At 37.1% G+C, this 18,256-nt stretch overlaps 3 protein-coding genes and 1 pseudogene across 3 annotated transcripts; 2 read left to right on the forward strand and 2 right to left on the reverse strand.

Annotated features, from left to right (window-relative positions):
• Positions 1 to 207: 207 nt before the first annotated feature.
• On the reverse strand, positions 208 to 5,452 carry LOC141841458 (mitochondrial ATP-independent inner membrane protease subunit 2-like). Its single transcript, XM_074729633.1, has 5 exons — positions 5,305 to 5,452; positions 1,946 to 2,118; positions 932 to 1,115; positions 599 to 705; positions 208 to 513 (listed from the first exon to the last, which is right to left on the reverse strand). The coding sequence occupies exons 1-5, from the start codon at positions 5,374 to 5,376 to the stop codon at positions 432 to 434; spliced, it is 618 nt and encodes a 205-aa protein (XP_074585734.1). The 5' UTR covers positions 5,377 to 5,452; the 3' UTR covers positions 208 to 431.
• Positions 5,453 to 6,084: 632 nt separating this feature from the next.
• Positions 6,085 to 7,220, reverse strand: LOC141837028 (uncharacterized). Its single transcript, XM_074724511.1, has 2 exons — positions 6,923 to 7,220; positions 6,085 to 6,833 (listed from the first exon to the last, which is right to left on the reverse strand). Exons 1-2 carry the CDS (start codon positions 7,218 to 7,220, stop codon positions 6,085 to 6,087), a joined length of 1,047 nt encoding a protein of 348 aa, XP_074580612.1.
• Positions 7,221 to 7,920: 700 nt separating this feature from the next.
• On the forward strand, positions 7,921 to 10,659 carry LOC141841937 (uncharacterized). The gene is made up of 4 exons (XM_074730140.1): positions 7,921 to 8,115; positions 8,967 to 9,078; positions 10,246 to 10,296; positions 10,389 to 10,659. Exons 1-4 carry the CDS (start codon positions 7,979 to 7,981, stop codon positions 10,476 to 10,478), a joined length of 390 nt encoding a protein of 129 aa, XP_074586241.1. The 5' UTR covers positions 7,921 to 7,978; the 3' UTR covers positions 10,479 to 10,659.
• Positions 10,660 to 16,202: 5,543 nt separating this feature from the next.
• On the forward strand, positions 16,203 to 17,943 carry LOC141840920 (uncharacterized; annotated as a pseudogene).
• Positions 17,944 to 18,256: the final 313 nt, after the last annotated feature.

Raw genomic sequence — 18,256 nt, forward strand, 5'->3', positions numbered from 1 at the left:
TGAAATAAATTAAATTTTCTTTGGCATTTTAAAACTGACTGCTCAGTTTTTTAGCTTACCATTTCCTAGACGCCATTTGCATTAAGCTTTTGAGCCAAGTGCTGTCCCTTCGCCTCCCAGCAATTCTAAACAATGTCATCATCTTCTGAAGCATAAAATCCCACTACAATTATTCACTACAAATCCACAACTCTTGCTTTCTAAATGTTTCACTGCAAAGTAATTTAAATAAAAGCTTTTAAGGGGTCCTCAAGTTGAAAGTGAAAATTTTCATTAGGTGCTATTACATCGAAAACTTTCGATGAACAAATCATGAAATATGCAACAATCAACAAAACACCCAGTGACCTCTTTATCCTTTTCATTAAAAAGAAGCATCATACTGATAACAATTTGGAAAACTGGGAATTATTTCGGATCTAGAGCATGATCTATGATTTCATCTTCTTCACCAACTCCTCGACGTCGAGCTCGACCGCCAAAACTGATGCATCTTGAGCCATTGCCATTTGACTTGAGTGGTGGAGTAGGTTGAGATTATATCAGATAAAAGTTCCAGAAAATAACCAACAAATTAGTGCCTGATAAAATGACCAACCTGTTGTATACTGGACCATGATCCACAGCTGATCTTAGGGCATAAATTACTCGACCTGCAATGTAACCCATAGGAACTGGACCAAATAATCTACTGTCTTGAGCTTCCTGAAGGAAAATGCAATTAATTAATGAGAGGCATCTGAAAAACAGAAGCAGAATCTGTTATTAAAAATGAAAACAAAGAAATACTTGTGAAAAAATAATCAGGGACCCAAAGTTTGCATATTCTAAGATAATGTCATTTCATGTGTAGAACAGCAATGAATGAAATCAGGCAAGTATAATTACAATGTGAAAGTTACATTATTTTACTAGTTAAGATTCGAGATACCTTTGCCTTCAAGGATTCATTGTCAGCCAGCACCCAACATTGATCCTTGTCTAAAGTAAATGGTTCTTCTTTCTCATTACTAGACACCATCTCGTCACCTCCAATAGCAGCTAGTCGTCTGAAAAAGTAATCATCGTTCTTCAAAGGGTTCTTCATCATGACAACATCACCTACAAAAACTTGTCTGGATAAAAGATGTGGAGTAAATATGTTATTTACACTTTGACTCGGTAGGAATATTTAATCAAAGCTCTTATGAAGAACCAAGAGAATTATAAATTGAAAGTTAAAGGATTGAATAGAGCCATACAGCATTGCTGTTGAAATAAACCATATAACAATTTATAGGGATGACACAAGGGCAACTAACTTCATGTCTAACTTTAAGCCCCTCCGGTTGATGATTCCCTATTCTGCAGTTAGTTGGAAGATGACAAAAGTTGACTACAGGTGCATGATATATGCAGGAAAACCAAATTAGTGATGCCTAATCAACTACATTAATTTGGAACAATTGCCTCATTCGCATGGTCTTGTGCGTATGTGTGTGGGTGTGGGGCATAGTAGTGTTCTTAATGTTTCTGAGTAACCCCACACATCAATCTCATCAAATTTTTTTCTCTCTTGTACCTATGTTTTCTAAGTGTTTTTCTTTAATTATCTGATATTTGAATTCATAAAGCATGATTGATCATACCAGTTTCATATATATTTTATTTCACACGATAATATGCTTGTAGAAGACTACAAAAGTATCTCCCTATTTTACTCACTGACTTTTTCTCACACTTATTTTACAATAGCATTCATACAATGCATTCACTAAGTCAATCATGAAAAGGTCAAATCAGTAAACAAATAGATTTGTTGAAAACATTCGAAAAAGATATTTACGAGAAACCACAAACAATTTTCATCATAGCAGAGATAGCATGAACTGATCAAGATGACTCAAACATAGAAGAAGCAAATGGAATGAACAATTAGGTTAAAGAGAGAATTTGGTTGAATTACGTCGGATGTGGAAAAGGGATCTTTCTCACGAGAAGAGTTCCATCATTTCCTGCCAAGGTAGGTGTCATTTCTTCTCCTTTATTCCAATGACAAAAGGTCAGTTTGCCATAGAGGAAATTTTTCCAAATAGCATGAGAAAATTGCTTGCTGTTTATCTGGCCTACACTGTAACTCTGCATCAACAAAATTATAAAGAATTGAGACTATCTTTGTCATAAAATATGGATAACAGAAAGAAAAATAATCTTACTGGGAAGACATGCCAATATTAATAAAAACCAAAAAGGCAGATTGAATTATCAAATACAAACAATAACCAATAACAACCAAGTCTTATCCTAGTAGGTGGGGTTGGTTATATGAATCCTTCTACGCCATTGAACTCTATTATCTATTATATCATCGTTTTTATTTAAATAAGTTTTATCATGTTTTGTTATTGCTAACCAAGTCTGTTTTTTGGTCTTCCTCTTCCTTGTTTAATATACACATTTGTTATATTTTCATATTGCCCAACTGAAGCATTTATTGATCGTCTAAGTACATGTTTGTATCATCTTAAACATGTCTCCCGAAATTTTCCTTCAATAGGTACAATCTCGACTTTCTCTTTAATATTTTCATTTCTTATACTATCCATTCTTGTATATCCGCACATCCACTTTAACATTCACATTTTTGTAACTCTTATCTTCTGCTCATGTGCTCAAATCATAGTCTGACATTTAACTCCATATAACTTAGCAGATTTAATTGTCATTTTATAAAACTTTTCTTTAACTCTTAGAGGTACTTTACGATCACAAAAAACACTTAACGTTCTCCTCCATTTCAACCATCCCACTTGTATTATATGTAAGACATCTTGCAATCCCTCCATCATTTTGTAAAAATGATTTTAAATATTTAAAATTTTCGGTTATAGACAACTCGTCATCTCCTATCTTAATAATTGCCTCATTACATCTAATATTACTAAACTTAAATTTCATAAATTGTGTCTTTACTCTACTACGCCTAAAACCTTTCATTTCTAATGTTTCATGTCAAAATTCAAGTTTAACATTTGCTTTTTCGCGTGTCTCATCTACTAAAACAATATCATTTACAAACAACATGCACCGCAGTACGTATCTTAGTTGTGTCCAGTGTGTTCATCTATGCTTAGTGTAAAAAGATACAGACTTAAACTTGATTTTTGATGTAACTCTATCTTTATGAGAAATGCTTCAGTTAATCCGCATGAAATCTTCACTCTTGTCATTACATTTTCATACATATTCCTAATTAGTTCAATAGACTCTCTGCTAATACTTCTCTTTTCTAGAATTCTTCATATAATTTTTCTTGAGACTCCATCATAAGTTTTTTCTAAGTCGACAAAGATGAAGTTATCAAACACCAACATTAAGAATGGAGTACCACATAATTACATGATGAATTACTAGAAGCTTGGAGAGCCGGTGCATTTCAAGGAGTATGTGCTAACACTTAGATGGTATTGTTGATCAAAACTTTTGCTGAATAAACAATAACTTTGAACTGCATATAAACCTTGAGAATCAGCGAGGGGAAAACTGAAGGAACCAGTCTTTTCTCTTATCCTCCTCCCAATGCAGCATTCCTTCATGTTCACTCATTTATATTACTAATTTTATTATCGTATCATCCTACCTCTATTATCATCTCTACAGGCTAAAATAAACTATACATTGAAGCAGAAGTTTGTGTTCAGAAGACTAAGACCTAAGTTACTATGAACAGCCAAATAGTAACAAAATTGCCAATCACAAGCAATCAGCTTCCTTCTTTTGGGAAGATTCTTGCAATCATCATAAGTTAAAACATTGGAATTCTATCACACAACTAAAAGCTGATGGTGTATTAAATATCTGACATCTTTTCATTGTTCGTGATAGTATTTGTGCTGAAAGAATTTTATCATTGTTGAATGGAGATTCTAGTTCATCAGTGAAACTTCAAACAACCAAACATAATATATTCACACATGGAAGCAAATTACTGTGCTATTATTCTTTTTCTTGGAAAAATGTGATGAATAAGATTAATAACATCAGATTGGAGAAAACCCATCAAATCTGGGACTTTTACCAATATATTAATTAATCCTTCGATTCAAAATATTCCATCAATTGCTAGGATAAATTTTCTTAAGCATATGAACTAATTTCTAATGGTTCTTGGAATTATGCAGTATCAGATTCATTATTTGGTCATGATCTTTCTCCAGTATATATTTGTGTTCCACCTAATGAATATATACAGAAATGGACATGTCAACCTATCGGACATATCCCTTCTGAGGGAGCTTATAGATGTCAAAAAACACAATGCATTATATAATGTTGAATCTTGGAAGAGTTGGAAAATGATTTGGGATTACAGATAGCTGAAAAGATACTTTTCTGTGGAATATGCTCAGACAAAGGCTTCCATCACTAGTTCTTGGAAACCGGAGGGGAATGATCTTAACAAACAATCTAAAGCAAGTCTGTCATTGTCCATTACTCCTGGTAACTACGGTTAAATAGAAAAAATGCTTTATATAAAAGTGGTTCTTATTCATCTAATCTAATGGAGCAAAGTTTTATCCTTTACTGAAGTCTATTTATGTGTGTGATTGATTCAAAGAATGGTTTTGTTCCATCATCTCCAACCATTCCTAAATTACAGACATCCTTTCATTCCAACAAATTATGGCTGTTTTGTGATGGATTGTTTCTTTCAAGCAACAAACATACATGTGGTGGATTTATTTAGCCAGATTCAAATGGCAAGATACTTGCTGCTGGTTGTTCATGTTTCAAACGAATAGTTCTTTGCATGCAGAAACTTTAGCACTGCTAAATGGTTTGATACAAAAAAAGAATCAAGGATGGACGAATGTCATTATCTACTTAGTCTGAATGACTTTATATTTTGAAGGAAGTCACTCTAATTCTCTGAAAGCTATTGTATTTGACAACTTAAGGTAAATCCTTAGCTGCTATGCTGTCTGTTAAGGAAAATTGTTATGTCAGAAGAGAGTGTAACTCAGCTACACTAGAGTTAGGAAAGCCACTTTTGGATCATTGAGAAATATGATATTTTGTCCGATAATGTAAACAACATTATCAGTCACCCATGAACGTCAAAAGAAAGCCGCCCATGAACGCCAGAAGAGGAAGAAGGTCTTTTTACCCCAAAACAAAATGATCCAACAAACACACCGGAAAAGAAGGAGAAGGATTCAATCGAGTAAGAAATTGAGCACCTAGCAAAGGCTGGATCTTGTTTCGAAAATTCAAGGAATCCGACGATCACGAAGAGGACTAGGAGCGACGATTTGGGAATCGTACCTGCCAACTAAGGTTCAGCGAATACTCCAATCTGTTGGCAGCGTAGCGTAACCACGTCGGGAGATAAACCATTCTTCGATCGGAATTTTAGCTAGCGAATGAACTCGCAGCGATCGCTCGTCTGCCCTAAAAAGAAAACCCTAGCAAACCCTGTTTCTAATTCCTGATCTATGTGGCCATTACTCGTGCAAATGAAAATAGACAACGTGTCAAGCGACTGACGTGGCAGTAGATACGCCTTCTCCATAAAATCTTTAAAAAAAATAATAAAAGAGCAATTTTTTAAAATGAAATCTTGCAAATAAACTACACTTTTTATTTTATTATAAAAAGCACTATTCCTTCAAATTCATTTATTTATTAATATAGCTTTAATAAAATGGTACTCTCTATCTCAAATATTATTATTATTATTATTTAGTATCGACATATCCAACTCTTATTTTCTTATTTTCTTTAAAATTTTTAAAATTAATATAACTTGATTTGAAAAAGTATATGAATAAGTGAGGTGAATTTAAAATAATTATTTTAATATAAAACAATTTTAATGAAAATTAATCTTTTTTAATAATCATAAATATTTACTATTAATTTTTTAAATAATCAAAGGTATATAAAATTTATTTATAAAATTTAGAAAAGAAACTCTAATAAATAAGAAAAAGACTCAAATATTTTCTTATTCATTAATTAATTGGTAATTAACACAAGTTCATCGTGCATTAATCTTCTTATGCCAAAATTAAAATTAAGCATAATTGATGGCTGGATTCCTCGCTAAGCCACGTCGACGGCGCGGCTGCTGGTGGCGGGGCGGAAGAGGCACTTGGCGCAGCTGGTGGAGAGGAAGGATGGCAGTTGGTACTTGTCCTCTCCGCCCATCATCGGCATCGCCACCCCCTTCTTCACCGGGCTTACGTAGTCCGGCCGGTACGTCTGCCCCAACACCCCCTCCACCGCCGCCGTCAGCCGCAAGAACCGGAACTGCATCTCCAGATGCGCGAACGCGTCGCCCGCCGGAAGGCGGTAGCTATGCTTCCGGTCGTCCTCCGCCGTTATCGGCACCACCGTTACGTCCACCTCCACCACCCCCGCCACCGTCACCTTCGCGCTGTTCCTCTCCGCCGTCTTCTCCACCACCACCTCCCGCTCCCCTGCTTCCTCCTCAGAGCCCTGCGGTGGTGGGCGCCATTCGGCATCGCCATCGTCGGGGACGAGCACCTCCTCGCCGTCCCACAGGACGGCGAGCGCGTCGACGCCGTCGTCCCACGCGCTCACGTGGAGCGCGGCGACGACGAGCTCGTGGGTGTCGAAGACGACGGCGAGGGCCTGCACCCACGTGAAGTCGCGGGAGCGCCCCGCCGGCCGCCACCCGATGAAGTGGGCGTTGATCTGGAAATGCTCGTCGGAGACGAGCGCGAAGTCACCGCCCTTGGCGCCGTGGAAGTAGAACATCTGGCCGTCGCCGCCCACGAAGCGGGGGTCGTAGCACACCGATCCGTATCCTCTGCAATTACGAAGTCGATCTGCACACGCAACATCAATCACAATCCTTACACGATCAAAATTCATTATATTAAAAAAGAAATCGATTTTGAGCTTGCAATCGGAGTACTTCTGCAGGTGGTTTCGCAACGGCTACTGCAATCGGCGAAGCAGGCCTTGAGGCGGCGGTTTCTGCGGGGTTTGCGGTGGGGGCACTCGGCGGGGCACTGGATGGTGCGGTAGTGGCAGCGGCCGCGGGCGAGGCAGAAGAACCGCTCCCGCCCGCTGTCCTCGCTCGGTTCGAGGACGGTGTAGTGAGTGGAGGCGGGGTCGAGGGCCCCCCGGCCGGATCTGTTGCTCGCCACCGTCGAGGAGACGGAGGCCGCCGTCGCGGCACACACGATGGCAATCCACGACCACCACGCCATTCTCTCTCTCGCTCTCTCTATCCACTTCGCGTCTGTAAGCTAAAGCTTGCCGAAGCTTTAGCTTACATATAGCAAGCGAGGGCAATAATATGAATAATACAAATTAGCAGATTTCATTTCTTAAACTACAGAGGGTGAACTGTAAACTTCAAACTTCGAGGTACTAAATGAAAAAAAAATCCCTGGATTCTGTACATATCGATTAAAGCGTCATGTGAGAAAGGTTGACTTGAAATACAAGTCAGATCTTGTCTCCGGATCTAAGCGTTTATTATTAAATATTTTAGTATTTTCTTGTTCATTATCATTTAATTTCACTACTCTCCAGCTGGCCTTTGTTGGGAATTGCGCCAAGGTTCACTCTCTAGCTAAGATCTCGAAGCCATATCACGTGCTAACCACATTAACACGTATGTTATCACGTGCTAACCACTTATATATATAATACACATACGTTTTGATGCCAAGATGCTACAGCGTATTTACAAAAATTTTCTTCCCCAAAGATGCTGGGCATCCAGATACGTCATATGCACTTCCTGATTTATCTGATGGTCGGTGAAAAATCTGATCACACCCAGAGAATTATCATTTTTTTTTATTTGCCTACAAATTAAATAAAGAAAAATATTTTTGGGGAGAAAAAATAGTTTTTAAAAAATTCAAAATCCGGTCGCTTTGTCTGATTGCTGGCCTTTGCTGCTGCTTAGGTCACTCGGCGTCGGTGACGTGCGTAAAGAGGGCAGATCGAGAGCGCGATGAGGCAGCGCCGGGCGATCCTTGTCGGGTTCGCCGTCGCCCTCTTCCTCGGCGTCTCCGTCTACGCCCGTCTTTGGGCGATCGATCGCCGAGAAGACGATGCTTCTTCCTCCGTTGAAAACCTCGATTCGCTTCGGTAAGGAAACCTACGCCTTCCTCGGCAGCTCCTCTTGTTTTAGTCTCTTCACTTGATCCTGATCTGGATGCCTCGAGCTTCAGGATGCATGGATCTTCGACTTTTTCGCTTCCTTTTCAATCACTAAGCTGCGGTTGTTAGGGTTTAGTCGAATTACTTCTTAGGGTTTAGACAAATTTTCGTGTGCGATTTGGTTCGAATAGCTTTAACAGGCCTGCAATTTACGAAGCTAAGTGAATTTTAGCTTCGAAATACTGAGGAACGATCAATTTATGGTTTTTAAATGCCATCAAATTTGGAGCCTAAAGTTCACGATAAATTATAGGATAGCATTGGTCCATTGGATGGATGGATCTTCGTCAATGCCAATTCTCCTCAATATCCCTCATACATGGTTGTTGCTCTGGTATATTTGTTACAGATGACGATCAATGCCACATTGGTTGCACGCCCAGAAAAGCAGTGTACATTGATTTTGATAGGCTATCCTACTCAGATCTAATACGAATCCTGACACATGTGGATCTCTCTGTTTGATGTTGTTATTTCTAAAAATTTTTACTTGTAATCAATTGAGATATTAGGAGTCCACAAAACATGGGTAGATGAGCTATATTGAGATCCATGAGATAGGAATGGTTTGACTACAAAAAGTTTAATTATTATATATGCTTTAATGTCCTTGAAGACATATTGTTTAATGTAGTTGGTACTATATTGTTAGCCAACCCCAAAAGTTGGGACTCACGGCATTATGCATTAGCTCTTGTTTTGAGATCCTAAGAAAAAAATGTGTGCTTAATTGATTCCTGTGTTACTTATTTGTCATTTGGTTTCATGACTGCTTTCAGGAGACAATTTGAACGTGCTAATCTGGAAGCAATGGATGAATCTGCAGAATGGAGAATGAAATATGACGAAGAGGTTGAGAGGAATAGGCAGATTCAAGATGAGCTTCTAAAGGTATGTCTTATCTGACCTCTGGATTTTGCCTGACATCTTTTGATTGCTGAATTACATGGAATTCTGATAATTGCACTACATTGTGCTAGTGAATAAATCATTCCTAGGCCAACTTTTCTTCCTATTGAAATAACATGGAAACAATTGAGAATAGTTTGATTCTAAACTATTTTTGAAGTAATAATGTAGTTTTAGTTTATATCATAAGAATCCGGTAATTTGATAACCATTCTAATGTAGAGGCTACAGAATTTTGTTAAGCCTATCCTGCAATTATATTTGGATGCTAAGGTGGCTTAAGATAAATAGCAATTTGACAAACTTGTTCGTCACAAAGTTTGTTAGTTCCTAATTCTACCACTTTGAATATTACTCACGATGAATGGGCCTTTCTTTTGATCATAAAATCTAACAACATAAAAAAATTCTAGTGAGTGATATTAACATGTAGAAGCAATAAGCCAGATAGCCTTTCTTTTCATCATTTTATATACAAAAACTAACAACAAAAAATCCTAGTGAGTGATATTAACATGGTACAAACTATTGTTGTTGAATGGAAACCAAGGCAGCAGAATCTACCAGTTTCCAGAATGCCAACATTTATCCATGAAGAGTTTGGATGATTACAGCCGACTTCCCATCATTTGCTATATGGGAACATTGGAGTTCTTCAGTGCTGAAAGAACTAAATGACATTGTCATAATTCAGAGAGCTACAAATCTGCTGAAGATCCATGGCTATGAAATCTTAAAGAAGCTCAATCCAACATTGATTGGTTGACCATTTACTTGAACTACTAAGAAGGACCCAATCAATATGGTTATATTTTTAATAATTTTCCCTTCATATGTGAATGTGCATATCAGAGATTCATCTATACTCCACATATGAATTGATGGGATCCACATAACATGCTAAAGTTGATTTACTGTTCCAAAAGCTGAGCTGTTTGGAAAGAAATTAATCTTGTTTATGTTTTCAGTAACATTAACTTGAGCCAGAATATTTTCATAATATGTGGATACCATGTCAGCTAGTACCACCTTGTTTCGTAATAATCATGAAACTAGGCTGTTCATGTTTCCCTTGTATGATTTTAAGATGATTATTTCATGTTGATTATACTGGCTTAATTAATAGTCTAACAAACTTATAATTCATAGGTCAAGGCATCTCTATCAGGTGCCATTAGGAGGTCTGAAACACTGCAAAAGGTATTGATAATCAACATGACCCTTCGGCCTAATCTGGTCTCTGCTGTCTCTGCACGTATCACGTATTGCTTAAACTCTGAGCCTTTTCACAGGAAAAAGTTAGTCTGCAGAAGCAGATCGAGTCAATGAAACAACAGAAGCTGCATTGCAACTGCAATCAATCAACAACCGAGCTCAGGTAAAGGTATCTTATGATACACCTTAACTCTCTCAGGCTTGCCCTTGTATCAAATTAGCTCAATTATTTTTTTTTTATTTTTGCTGTTCCATTTTGCTGGACTATATAATTGAATTTGTCCGATCACAAGCGAACTCAGATAAATTTTATCCGTTACTACTTACTAACCCAAATATTATTTATCAGACTTGACTATGTTTAAGCTTATTTGTTTATAAAAATATTTATAACTAATGAATAAACTCTTGTCAAAGTTTTAAATTTTGTTTCATATTTGTTGATTGTAAAATTTGAAATTCAAGTTTCCATCAAGCTCCATGGAGAACGGTTATCTTTATATGTTGGCCAAAATTTGGTCGAATAAATGAAATTTGTGCTATTTATTATTGTTGAAATGTTATAGATAATTTAGAATGTTGGAACTTCAAAATCCCAAAGTATATACAAATACTACATTGATTAGCCAATTCATTTGTATTGTGATGAATAGACGAATTGCATTATGCTAAATTTTTGAATGGAGAAATTATTTGTTTCGTTTATGATCATATTGGTTCATTTAACTCGATAAACGAAAAATACAGTACAAATGCATGTTATATTTCTTATGGTTTGCCTTGTTTAGCTGTTTGTCTTTTTATTTGCGACCATAAACATTAATATTGAACTTTAATCAAATGACATTGTACTTTAAGGGAGTAATGGTCATTCATAGTGTGTTCAATGGGGAGATAGAACTTAGATAATTGATCCCTGAGTAGATGAGACTTAAAACGACTTGTCCAAGGAATGAAGTTGAACTATTGCCCTTAGGGTGCAGCGGTTAAGGTCTTCCAACGAATGACAAAGATTTTGGATTTGAGACCAGTTATTGTGCACTACAGAGGTGATTTTCCTCCGGTGAATAATGGACAGAAAAAGTGAACTGTCTGGATGAGTCATCATTAGCACTTTTCAATTTATTTTAATGATTGATAAAAAATTTTCATAGAGTTGAATCATTCACTTTCAGAAGTAATAAAAAAAAAATAAGTTGAACTACCACATCATTCATCGTTGAGGTCAAACTATCTCAATGGTTTTAAGAACGTGGCAAAATTCTGACTTGAGATGCGATTTGCCAGGATAAACATAAGGTTGGTTAATCTTTTATGGCGGATCACAATCTTCGAATAGATTTGTTCCTATTATTTTATTCTTAATTCTCGAAGAGAATTAGGCGATTCTCAATTAGATCGAATCACTATCAGGTTAGGGCTCATCATTGTTTGGTCGATACCCAAATTGCAAATGCTAGCAGCAAAGAAATATGATGGAAGGTAGGCAAAAGCCACTGCTATAATCTGGCAATTAGTTGAATCATATATATATATATATATATATTGCAAAAAAAAACAAATTAAAATTAAAATTTGGTCCTCTTTTTAGTGCCTTAGCAACTACCAAGGAAGAATATACGTACATATGCGACCACCTGTGGAGGCGTGCATAAAGTAAAAAACAAAAAACAAAATTGGAAGGGAGGACGACGCTAAAGCCAGTGGTGCATCCCCATCAGTGTAGTTAGATCTCCATCATTTTCACTGCCACTCAAGATGTCAATAAATTTTTTGGCGAGTTAGTGAGCTAATTCAATTCCAACACTTTCACTAATTTTGTTTCGATCGATCATTTTCCCTCCCTCTAAACTTCCACATAGAACATACTTTCGTTCGAGCAATAAATTATACCATAAATGAGCAAAATATGAAGGATAGAAATTACTAAATGCCTTTTCAAACTCAACCTAACTTAGTGTGACTGAGTGAGGTCACAAGATGCCTACCTTTGTATTTTTCTTGGAATTATAGTTGTCGACTAGTATTTAAATCACGTGAAAAAAGTATGGGGAGGAATTTGAGTAAAGTAGAAGTTGTCCATCTGAAATATTGTTCTATACTTGTTACTTCGCTCTTAGGATTATGGTAATAAGTGGGGCGAACTTTCTAGACAATGAGTATTTAAATCTTACTTAGAGCATATTATAGTTAGAGAGTTTGAAAAAATTTATGATGTTGGATCGTCCGTTAAGATTCATATGCGCTTTTTTATTTATCTTGATAAAAAATTTTGTTGAATTGGATATTAATTTGGCCAGCCCTAGATCATAAAAAAAAAATTGTATATTTGTTAAATCTCTAATATTCACCAAATCATTTTTTTTTCAATCTACAAGAAAAATGATGGACTAAATGAAAAGAAGCAATGATTTTGCTAGAAAACATTAGTATATTTTGACTATTTAAATTTTTACCCTTTCAGAATTTTAGGGCAAACCGTTATAAAGCAGAGCATGTGCTCTACCAATTCGTCCCGACTTTTCCTCGACAAATACCATCACCGAAAACATGGAACCCACTTTTCTACCCCACAAAAGGCAATGTACAACTGTACTGGGGCCTGCGTTAGTTAATCAATAATGAAGAGGGTAACGATTTCTACGGTTTGTAAATTCACGTGGCCCACGTGACCGAAACCACGTGAATTTAGAAACCGGAAGCGTGTGGCTCATACTTTTTAAAGGCAAAAATCAAAAGTATTATAATTTCTAACATTTCTTTAAAAAAAAAACAATAAAATTGCTTCTTTTTATTCAAAATATATATTTATTTTAGCTTATCTAATTTTAATCCTGGAGCACGCTGCGATGATAAAAAAAAAAAAGAACATGCCGTTGAGTGTCATGTTAGATCTCATCTCTGTTTTTCAAATTTACTTAGTGGTTGTAAGGTTGGATTATCTATCTTAAAGATTAATCAGATTATAAAAGTTAGATAATTTTTTATTATCTAGATTAATAAAATAATTATAATCATACACTTTATTAAAATTATTTTACAGTATTATTTTATTATAATATTTTTTTATTAATTTGATTAAAATCACTTTAACACTGATTTTTTTTATTAAGTTCAAATGCATTGCTTTTGTTTTTCTTAGATTTTTTTTTTAAAAAAAATATTTCCTCAAAGGGCTGGAAAATAGGGGAAATGGAGTGAATTGGAAGGAATGGGTGGAAGGAGTGGAATCCAAGTTAATTACTTGAATGAGATGGTGGAGGAACCATCATCATTTCATTCCTAGGAACCCTAAACCACCATCGGTTGTGTAGTCCCTTTCCACATCAAAACCCTAACTTATTCATTTTATTTCTTTTCGGTTAATTTCAATATTCCATTTCATTTTATTTCTTTTCGGTTAATTTCAATATTCCATTTCAAAGCCCTTCCAACTTGAAAAATTGTCTAAATATGACCCCACATTATTAGTAAATTTTCTAATTTTTTTTTACTCTATGTTTGTCGATCGTATTGTAAATCGAGCGAGATAAAAAGTATTAACGAACCATGTCTAACTTTGCCTACTCTCTCATATGAGAGGGCCTTCACATGGACCGTCACACTTCAAAATTATTGTATTTTTAAATTATAATTCCTCTACTTAGTTAAATCAAATTAATCGATCTTGTTCAAATTGAGTTACATAGAGATCTGTGCCTTTTTTTTAAATTATTTTTATTTATTTATTAGTAAAATTTGGCTAGGAAGAACTCAACGAGCTGCTGTCTTTATTATAGCGTCTATCAACGACTATCTAGAAGTTATATCGACTTTTTTTATATTACTTGCACATCCATGAGTGAGTGCGATCATCTAATATTAATTTTTTTAAGATTTAAAATTATGGATATGCGGAGTTTAATATTTAAATTAAAAAAATGAATTTTTTTAAAAAAAAAATTAACACTAGGTGTTCATAGGTTGCTCATAAGTGGATGTGCAATATAATAAAATTCTATATATATAAATGATATATTATATACCTTATGTTGTACATGTGGTGAATACCTAATATAAAATAATTTTTTTCTATTTAAAATGTAGGATTTAGTATTTAAATTTAAAAAAACTATTTTTTTTTTAAAAAATATATTTTATAAATTAAGTTACTTTATCTTCCTTGGCCATTGATGCCGTCTCAAGGTTCATCGACACCTTTTTCACATCGCATAGTTATTGGATTTGCTTTCCTTAGCTCGATTGGCCTCATGGGAGCTTATGGTTCTTCACCCTTCGATGATGTGGTGGATCACTTGAAGTGTAGCAATGCACTTCTCGTAGCACTTGTATCTCTAATTTGATGTGTGTGCGTATTGCCATAGCCACTCTCATTGTTTGGGACCATAATAGAGACTATACATTAAGTGAAACTAACTAGACTGCACAATCTCACAATTATAAAATTTTATGTTGTTTGTTGTGGAAGATAAAAAAGTGTTTACATAGGCAACTCATTCTAGTAGAGAAGAGAGATATTTTTGAACAAAATAAAAACTAGCTAACTCTCAAAACTTATTGAATCAAAGTGCCATTTTTTAAAATAATTCCTACCTTTAGCAAATGACTTGAATTTTTTTGTTAAAATAATCTATAAATTGATTTAAATAAATAAACATATATAAACAATTTTTTTTAAAGTTTTAATTAGTAATTGTTCTCATAAACAAGTTTATTCTATATTCAGAACGAACCAGAATAATAAAATGAAACCCATTAAATTTAAGTACAAGAAGAGGTGCACATATTTTTTTTTCTTCTTCCTCGAGACCCAACACAAGGGGCAAGAAATAAATGACGTAAATCATTTTATATTTTTTGAATTTATTTTAATAATAGATAGAAATTTTTTATAAAATTAATCATCTTTAAAATTAGTTAATTCGGGAAGAGTTGAATAAGTGAATTAAAAAACATCTAATTCCAGAAATCAGCGGTCACGTTCAGAATTAATGAAAAATTAAATAGAAAAAAAGAGGATTTTTTAAAGTGAAAAAAAAAAGAAATTCACACCGACAGTCGCGACTTCATCTGTAAATGGATGCTTTAATTGCCTAAATATCTCTCTCTCTCTGCCCCCAATGCTGACTGAGTGGTGACCCACTCACCTATTTATTTATTTTTTTCTTCTTTTTTCTCAAATAAAAACAATTTACTCGATAGCTTCTCCTCCTTTGCTTTGCTTTGCTTGCCCTCACGGCAAAGCCCCCAAACGATTGAAAATAAAGCAACGTAAAATATCAGAAAAGAAAAGAAAAGAAAAAAGAGCAATTAATACACCATTTTGAGTAGAGCAAACGAGTTAAATACAAACGTTCTTTAATTTTGAGACCTATTTGATTATTTAAAATATTATTAAATTTGATTATATATATATATATTTAGTATGTTGATAAAAATTTTATTGAATATTATTTATAAATAAGTAAATTTATCATTTAATTTAATAAGTTAATCAAATTTATTTATTTAATTGATTTTGTATTATATATTGAACGAATATAAATAAATTTTGATTAAATAGATATTAAATTTGTTCACAAACGTTCAATTCATTTACATTTCTAATTTTGAGACCTAATGCAAGTATTTGTCTTGAGATTGTATACGAATAATATACGTATCGGATACTTGTATTCGAGTCCGAGTAACATAATGACAATACTAACTAGTCGCGAGTAGTTTAAGAGGGTTAGGGGAGGACAGGTTGGTTGCATTAGGGCTCACCAGCCTGTGGGCCCCCTGCAAGTTAGATTGCATTCCACCAACAAATAACAATGACTTGTCATGTGAGGTTGAGGTTGGGAGGTGAAGCTATGCATAATGGTAATGGTGGTGGTGGTGGTGGAGGAGGTATAATGGTGGCGGTGTTGTGGAGCCATCACCGCTCTCACGTTTCCTTCTCTTCCTCCTTTTTTAATCTCCTCTTTCTCCCCGTCGCGACTTTCCATTCCCCGTCTTCTCCGTGATCGAGCTTCTCTGTTTTGTTTCTTGCTGCGCCTCCACTTCGCTTACGGTTCTACTCCGCACCGAGAAGCTTCTCTGTTCTCTGGTGGGTGAGGACGTCGACACTGTTGCGCAATTTCATCGTATGCTCTCAAAATTCGATCTTGATCTCTGCCGACGTTAATGGCGGGTGTTGATGGCGTGGTGTGTTTGCAGGGAGGGGAGGAGATGGAGGATGGGGTGGGCCACCTGTTCGACCACATCGAGGACTTGCTTGACTTCCCCAGCGACGAGGACGCGCTTGGGATGGTGCCGGAGCCGATTCTTCTTCCTCCGCTGCCGGTTTGCGGCGCCGACGAGATTTTAGGCGGAGAGGGAGGGAAGAAGGCTGGCGGCGAGTTCGGCGTGGAGGAGGAGGAGCTCAATCCGGTAAAGTTTCGGTTTTGGCGCAGTATTTGATTTAATTCGGCGAAATTTGGGTAGAAATTTTTGGGAATTGGGATTTGATTTGAGAAATTTTTGTAATGGCACTGTGGCAGTGCGATGAGCTCGACATCGAGCAGCTGGAGTGGATGTCCAAATTCCTCGAAGATTCTGATTCCTTCTCGCTCGGCCTTACGGGCCGGCGGGGGCGGCGCCGCCGCCGAGAAAAGTGTCGGTGAGCGTTGTTGCTTTCGCACCTCAAGTCCGGTCTCTGTTCTCGAAGCGAACACAAACGGGGGCGGCGGCGCAAGCAGCGATTCCAGCATCACCACCTCGTCCTCTTCTTCCTCCTCGACCGCTGCTTGCTACTTCATCGGCGGCAAGAAGGAGGAGAAGGCGATACCGCCGCCGCCTCTCAGCCCCCCGGAACCGCCGGCAGTCCTGGTCGTACCCGGCCGAGCACGCAGCAAGCGCGCGCGCCCGGCCACCTTCTCGCCCCATTCCCTCGTCGTCATTCCCAGCCTCCCGCCGCCCGCCGGCTCCGTCACCGCCGCCACATCAGACCCGGAGAGCTTCGGCGAGTCCTCGTCCCCCGCGCCGCCACCGCTTCTCAAGAAAAAGAGCAAGAAGAAGAAGCCGAACCCGTACGCCGACGAGTCGGACTCACCGCCGCCACCGCCGGTGCGGAAATGCGCGCACTGCCAAATCCAGAAGACCCCGCAGTGGCGAGCGGGGCCGATGGGACCCAAAACACTCTGCAACGCCTGCGGCGTCCGGTACAAGTCCGGCCGGCTCTTCCCGGAGTACCGCCCCGCCGCCAGCCCCACCTTCGTCCCCTCCGTCCACTCCAACTCCCACAAGAAGGTCGTAGAGATGCGCATCAAGGCCAACCAGAATGCCGCCGCCGCCTCCTTCGCCGACGGGTGCGACCTCCTCGACTACATCCGCCTCCGGCGCGACTGAATACGTCCGTCAATCCTCACCCACGACCAAGAAAATCTCCCTCTTTCTTCGCTCCATGTTTGCTCTGTTTTCTGAAATCATTTTTTCATAAACCCCCTCCAATTTTTGTACAGAGGAAGTTTGAGTGGTTAAACAAAAGGTAGAAGATGACATTATGCAAGGAGAGACAACTAGTTGTTATAATTGTTTAGTCTAGAAAGCAAGTAAAAGGAGGGGAAACTTGTGGTTTGGTGTATTGAATTCTTTTTACAGTTCTTTTTGGAGGAGTTATTTTTAATATTATTATTTTTTGAATGTTTGGAGTAATTTTTGTTTTAATGAAACCAATTTGCTATTGACTAATGCCACGATTGGAAGGAATCCTCCCTCCAAAGTTTGTATCTGTGTTCTGTGCCATCAGACACATTTCTTGGCTTTATTAGAGTTTATCAATTGATAATTTTATCCTAAATAAGAATTTTTCTTTTTAAAATTAGGTGGAGTTTATTGCCATGCCAAAGTTACTTTATATTCTTGATGCAAATGAGTAGATTGATGACATTGTCATCACAGTGTTTACTTGGATGGATGAGTT

Source organism: Curcuma longa, chromosome 11, assembly GCF_044706935.1.
Source record: "Curcuma longa cultivar G26 ecotype Majalengka, Jawa Barat chromosome 11, ITB_CL_G26_1.1, whole genome shotgun sequence".
NCBI lineage: Eukaryota > Viridiplantae > Streptophyta > Magnoliopsida > Zingiberales > Zingiberaceae > Curcuma > Curcuma longa.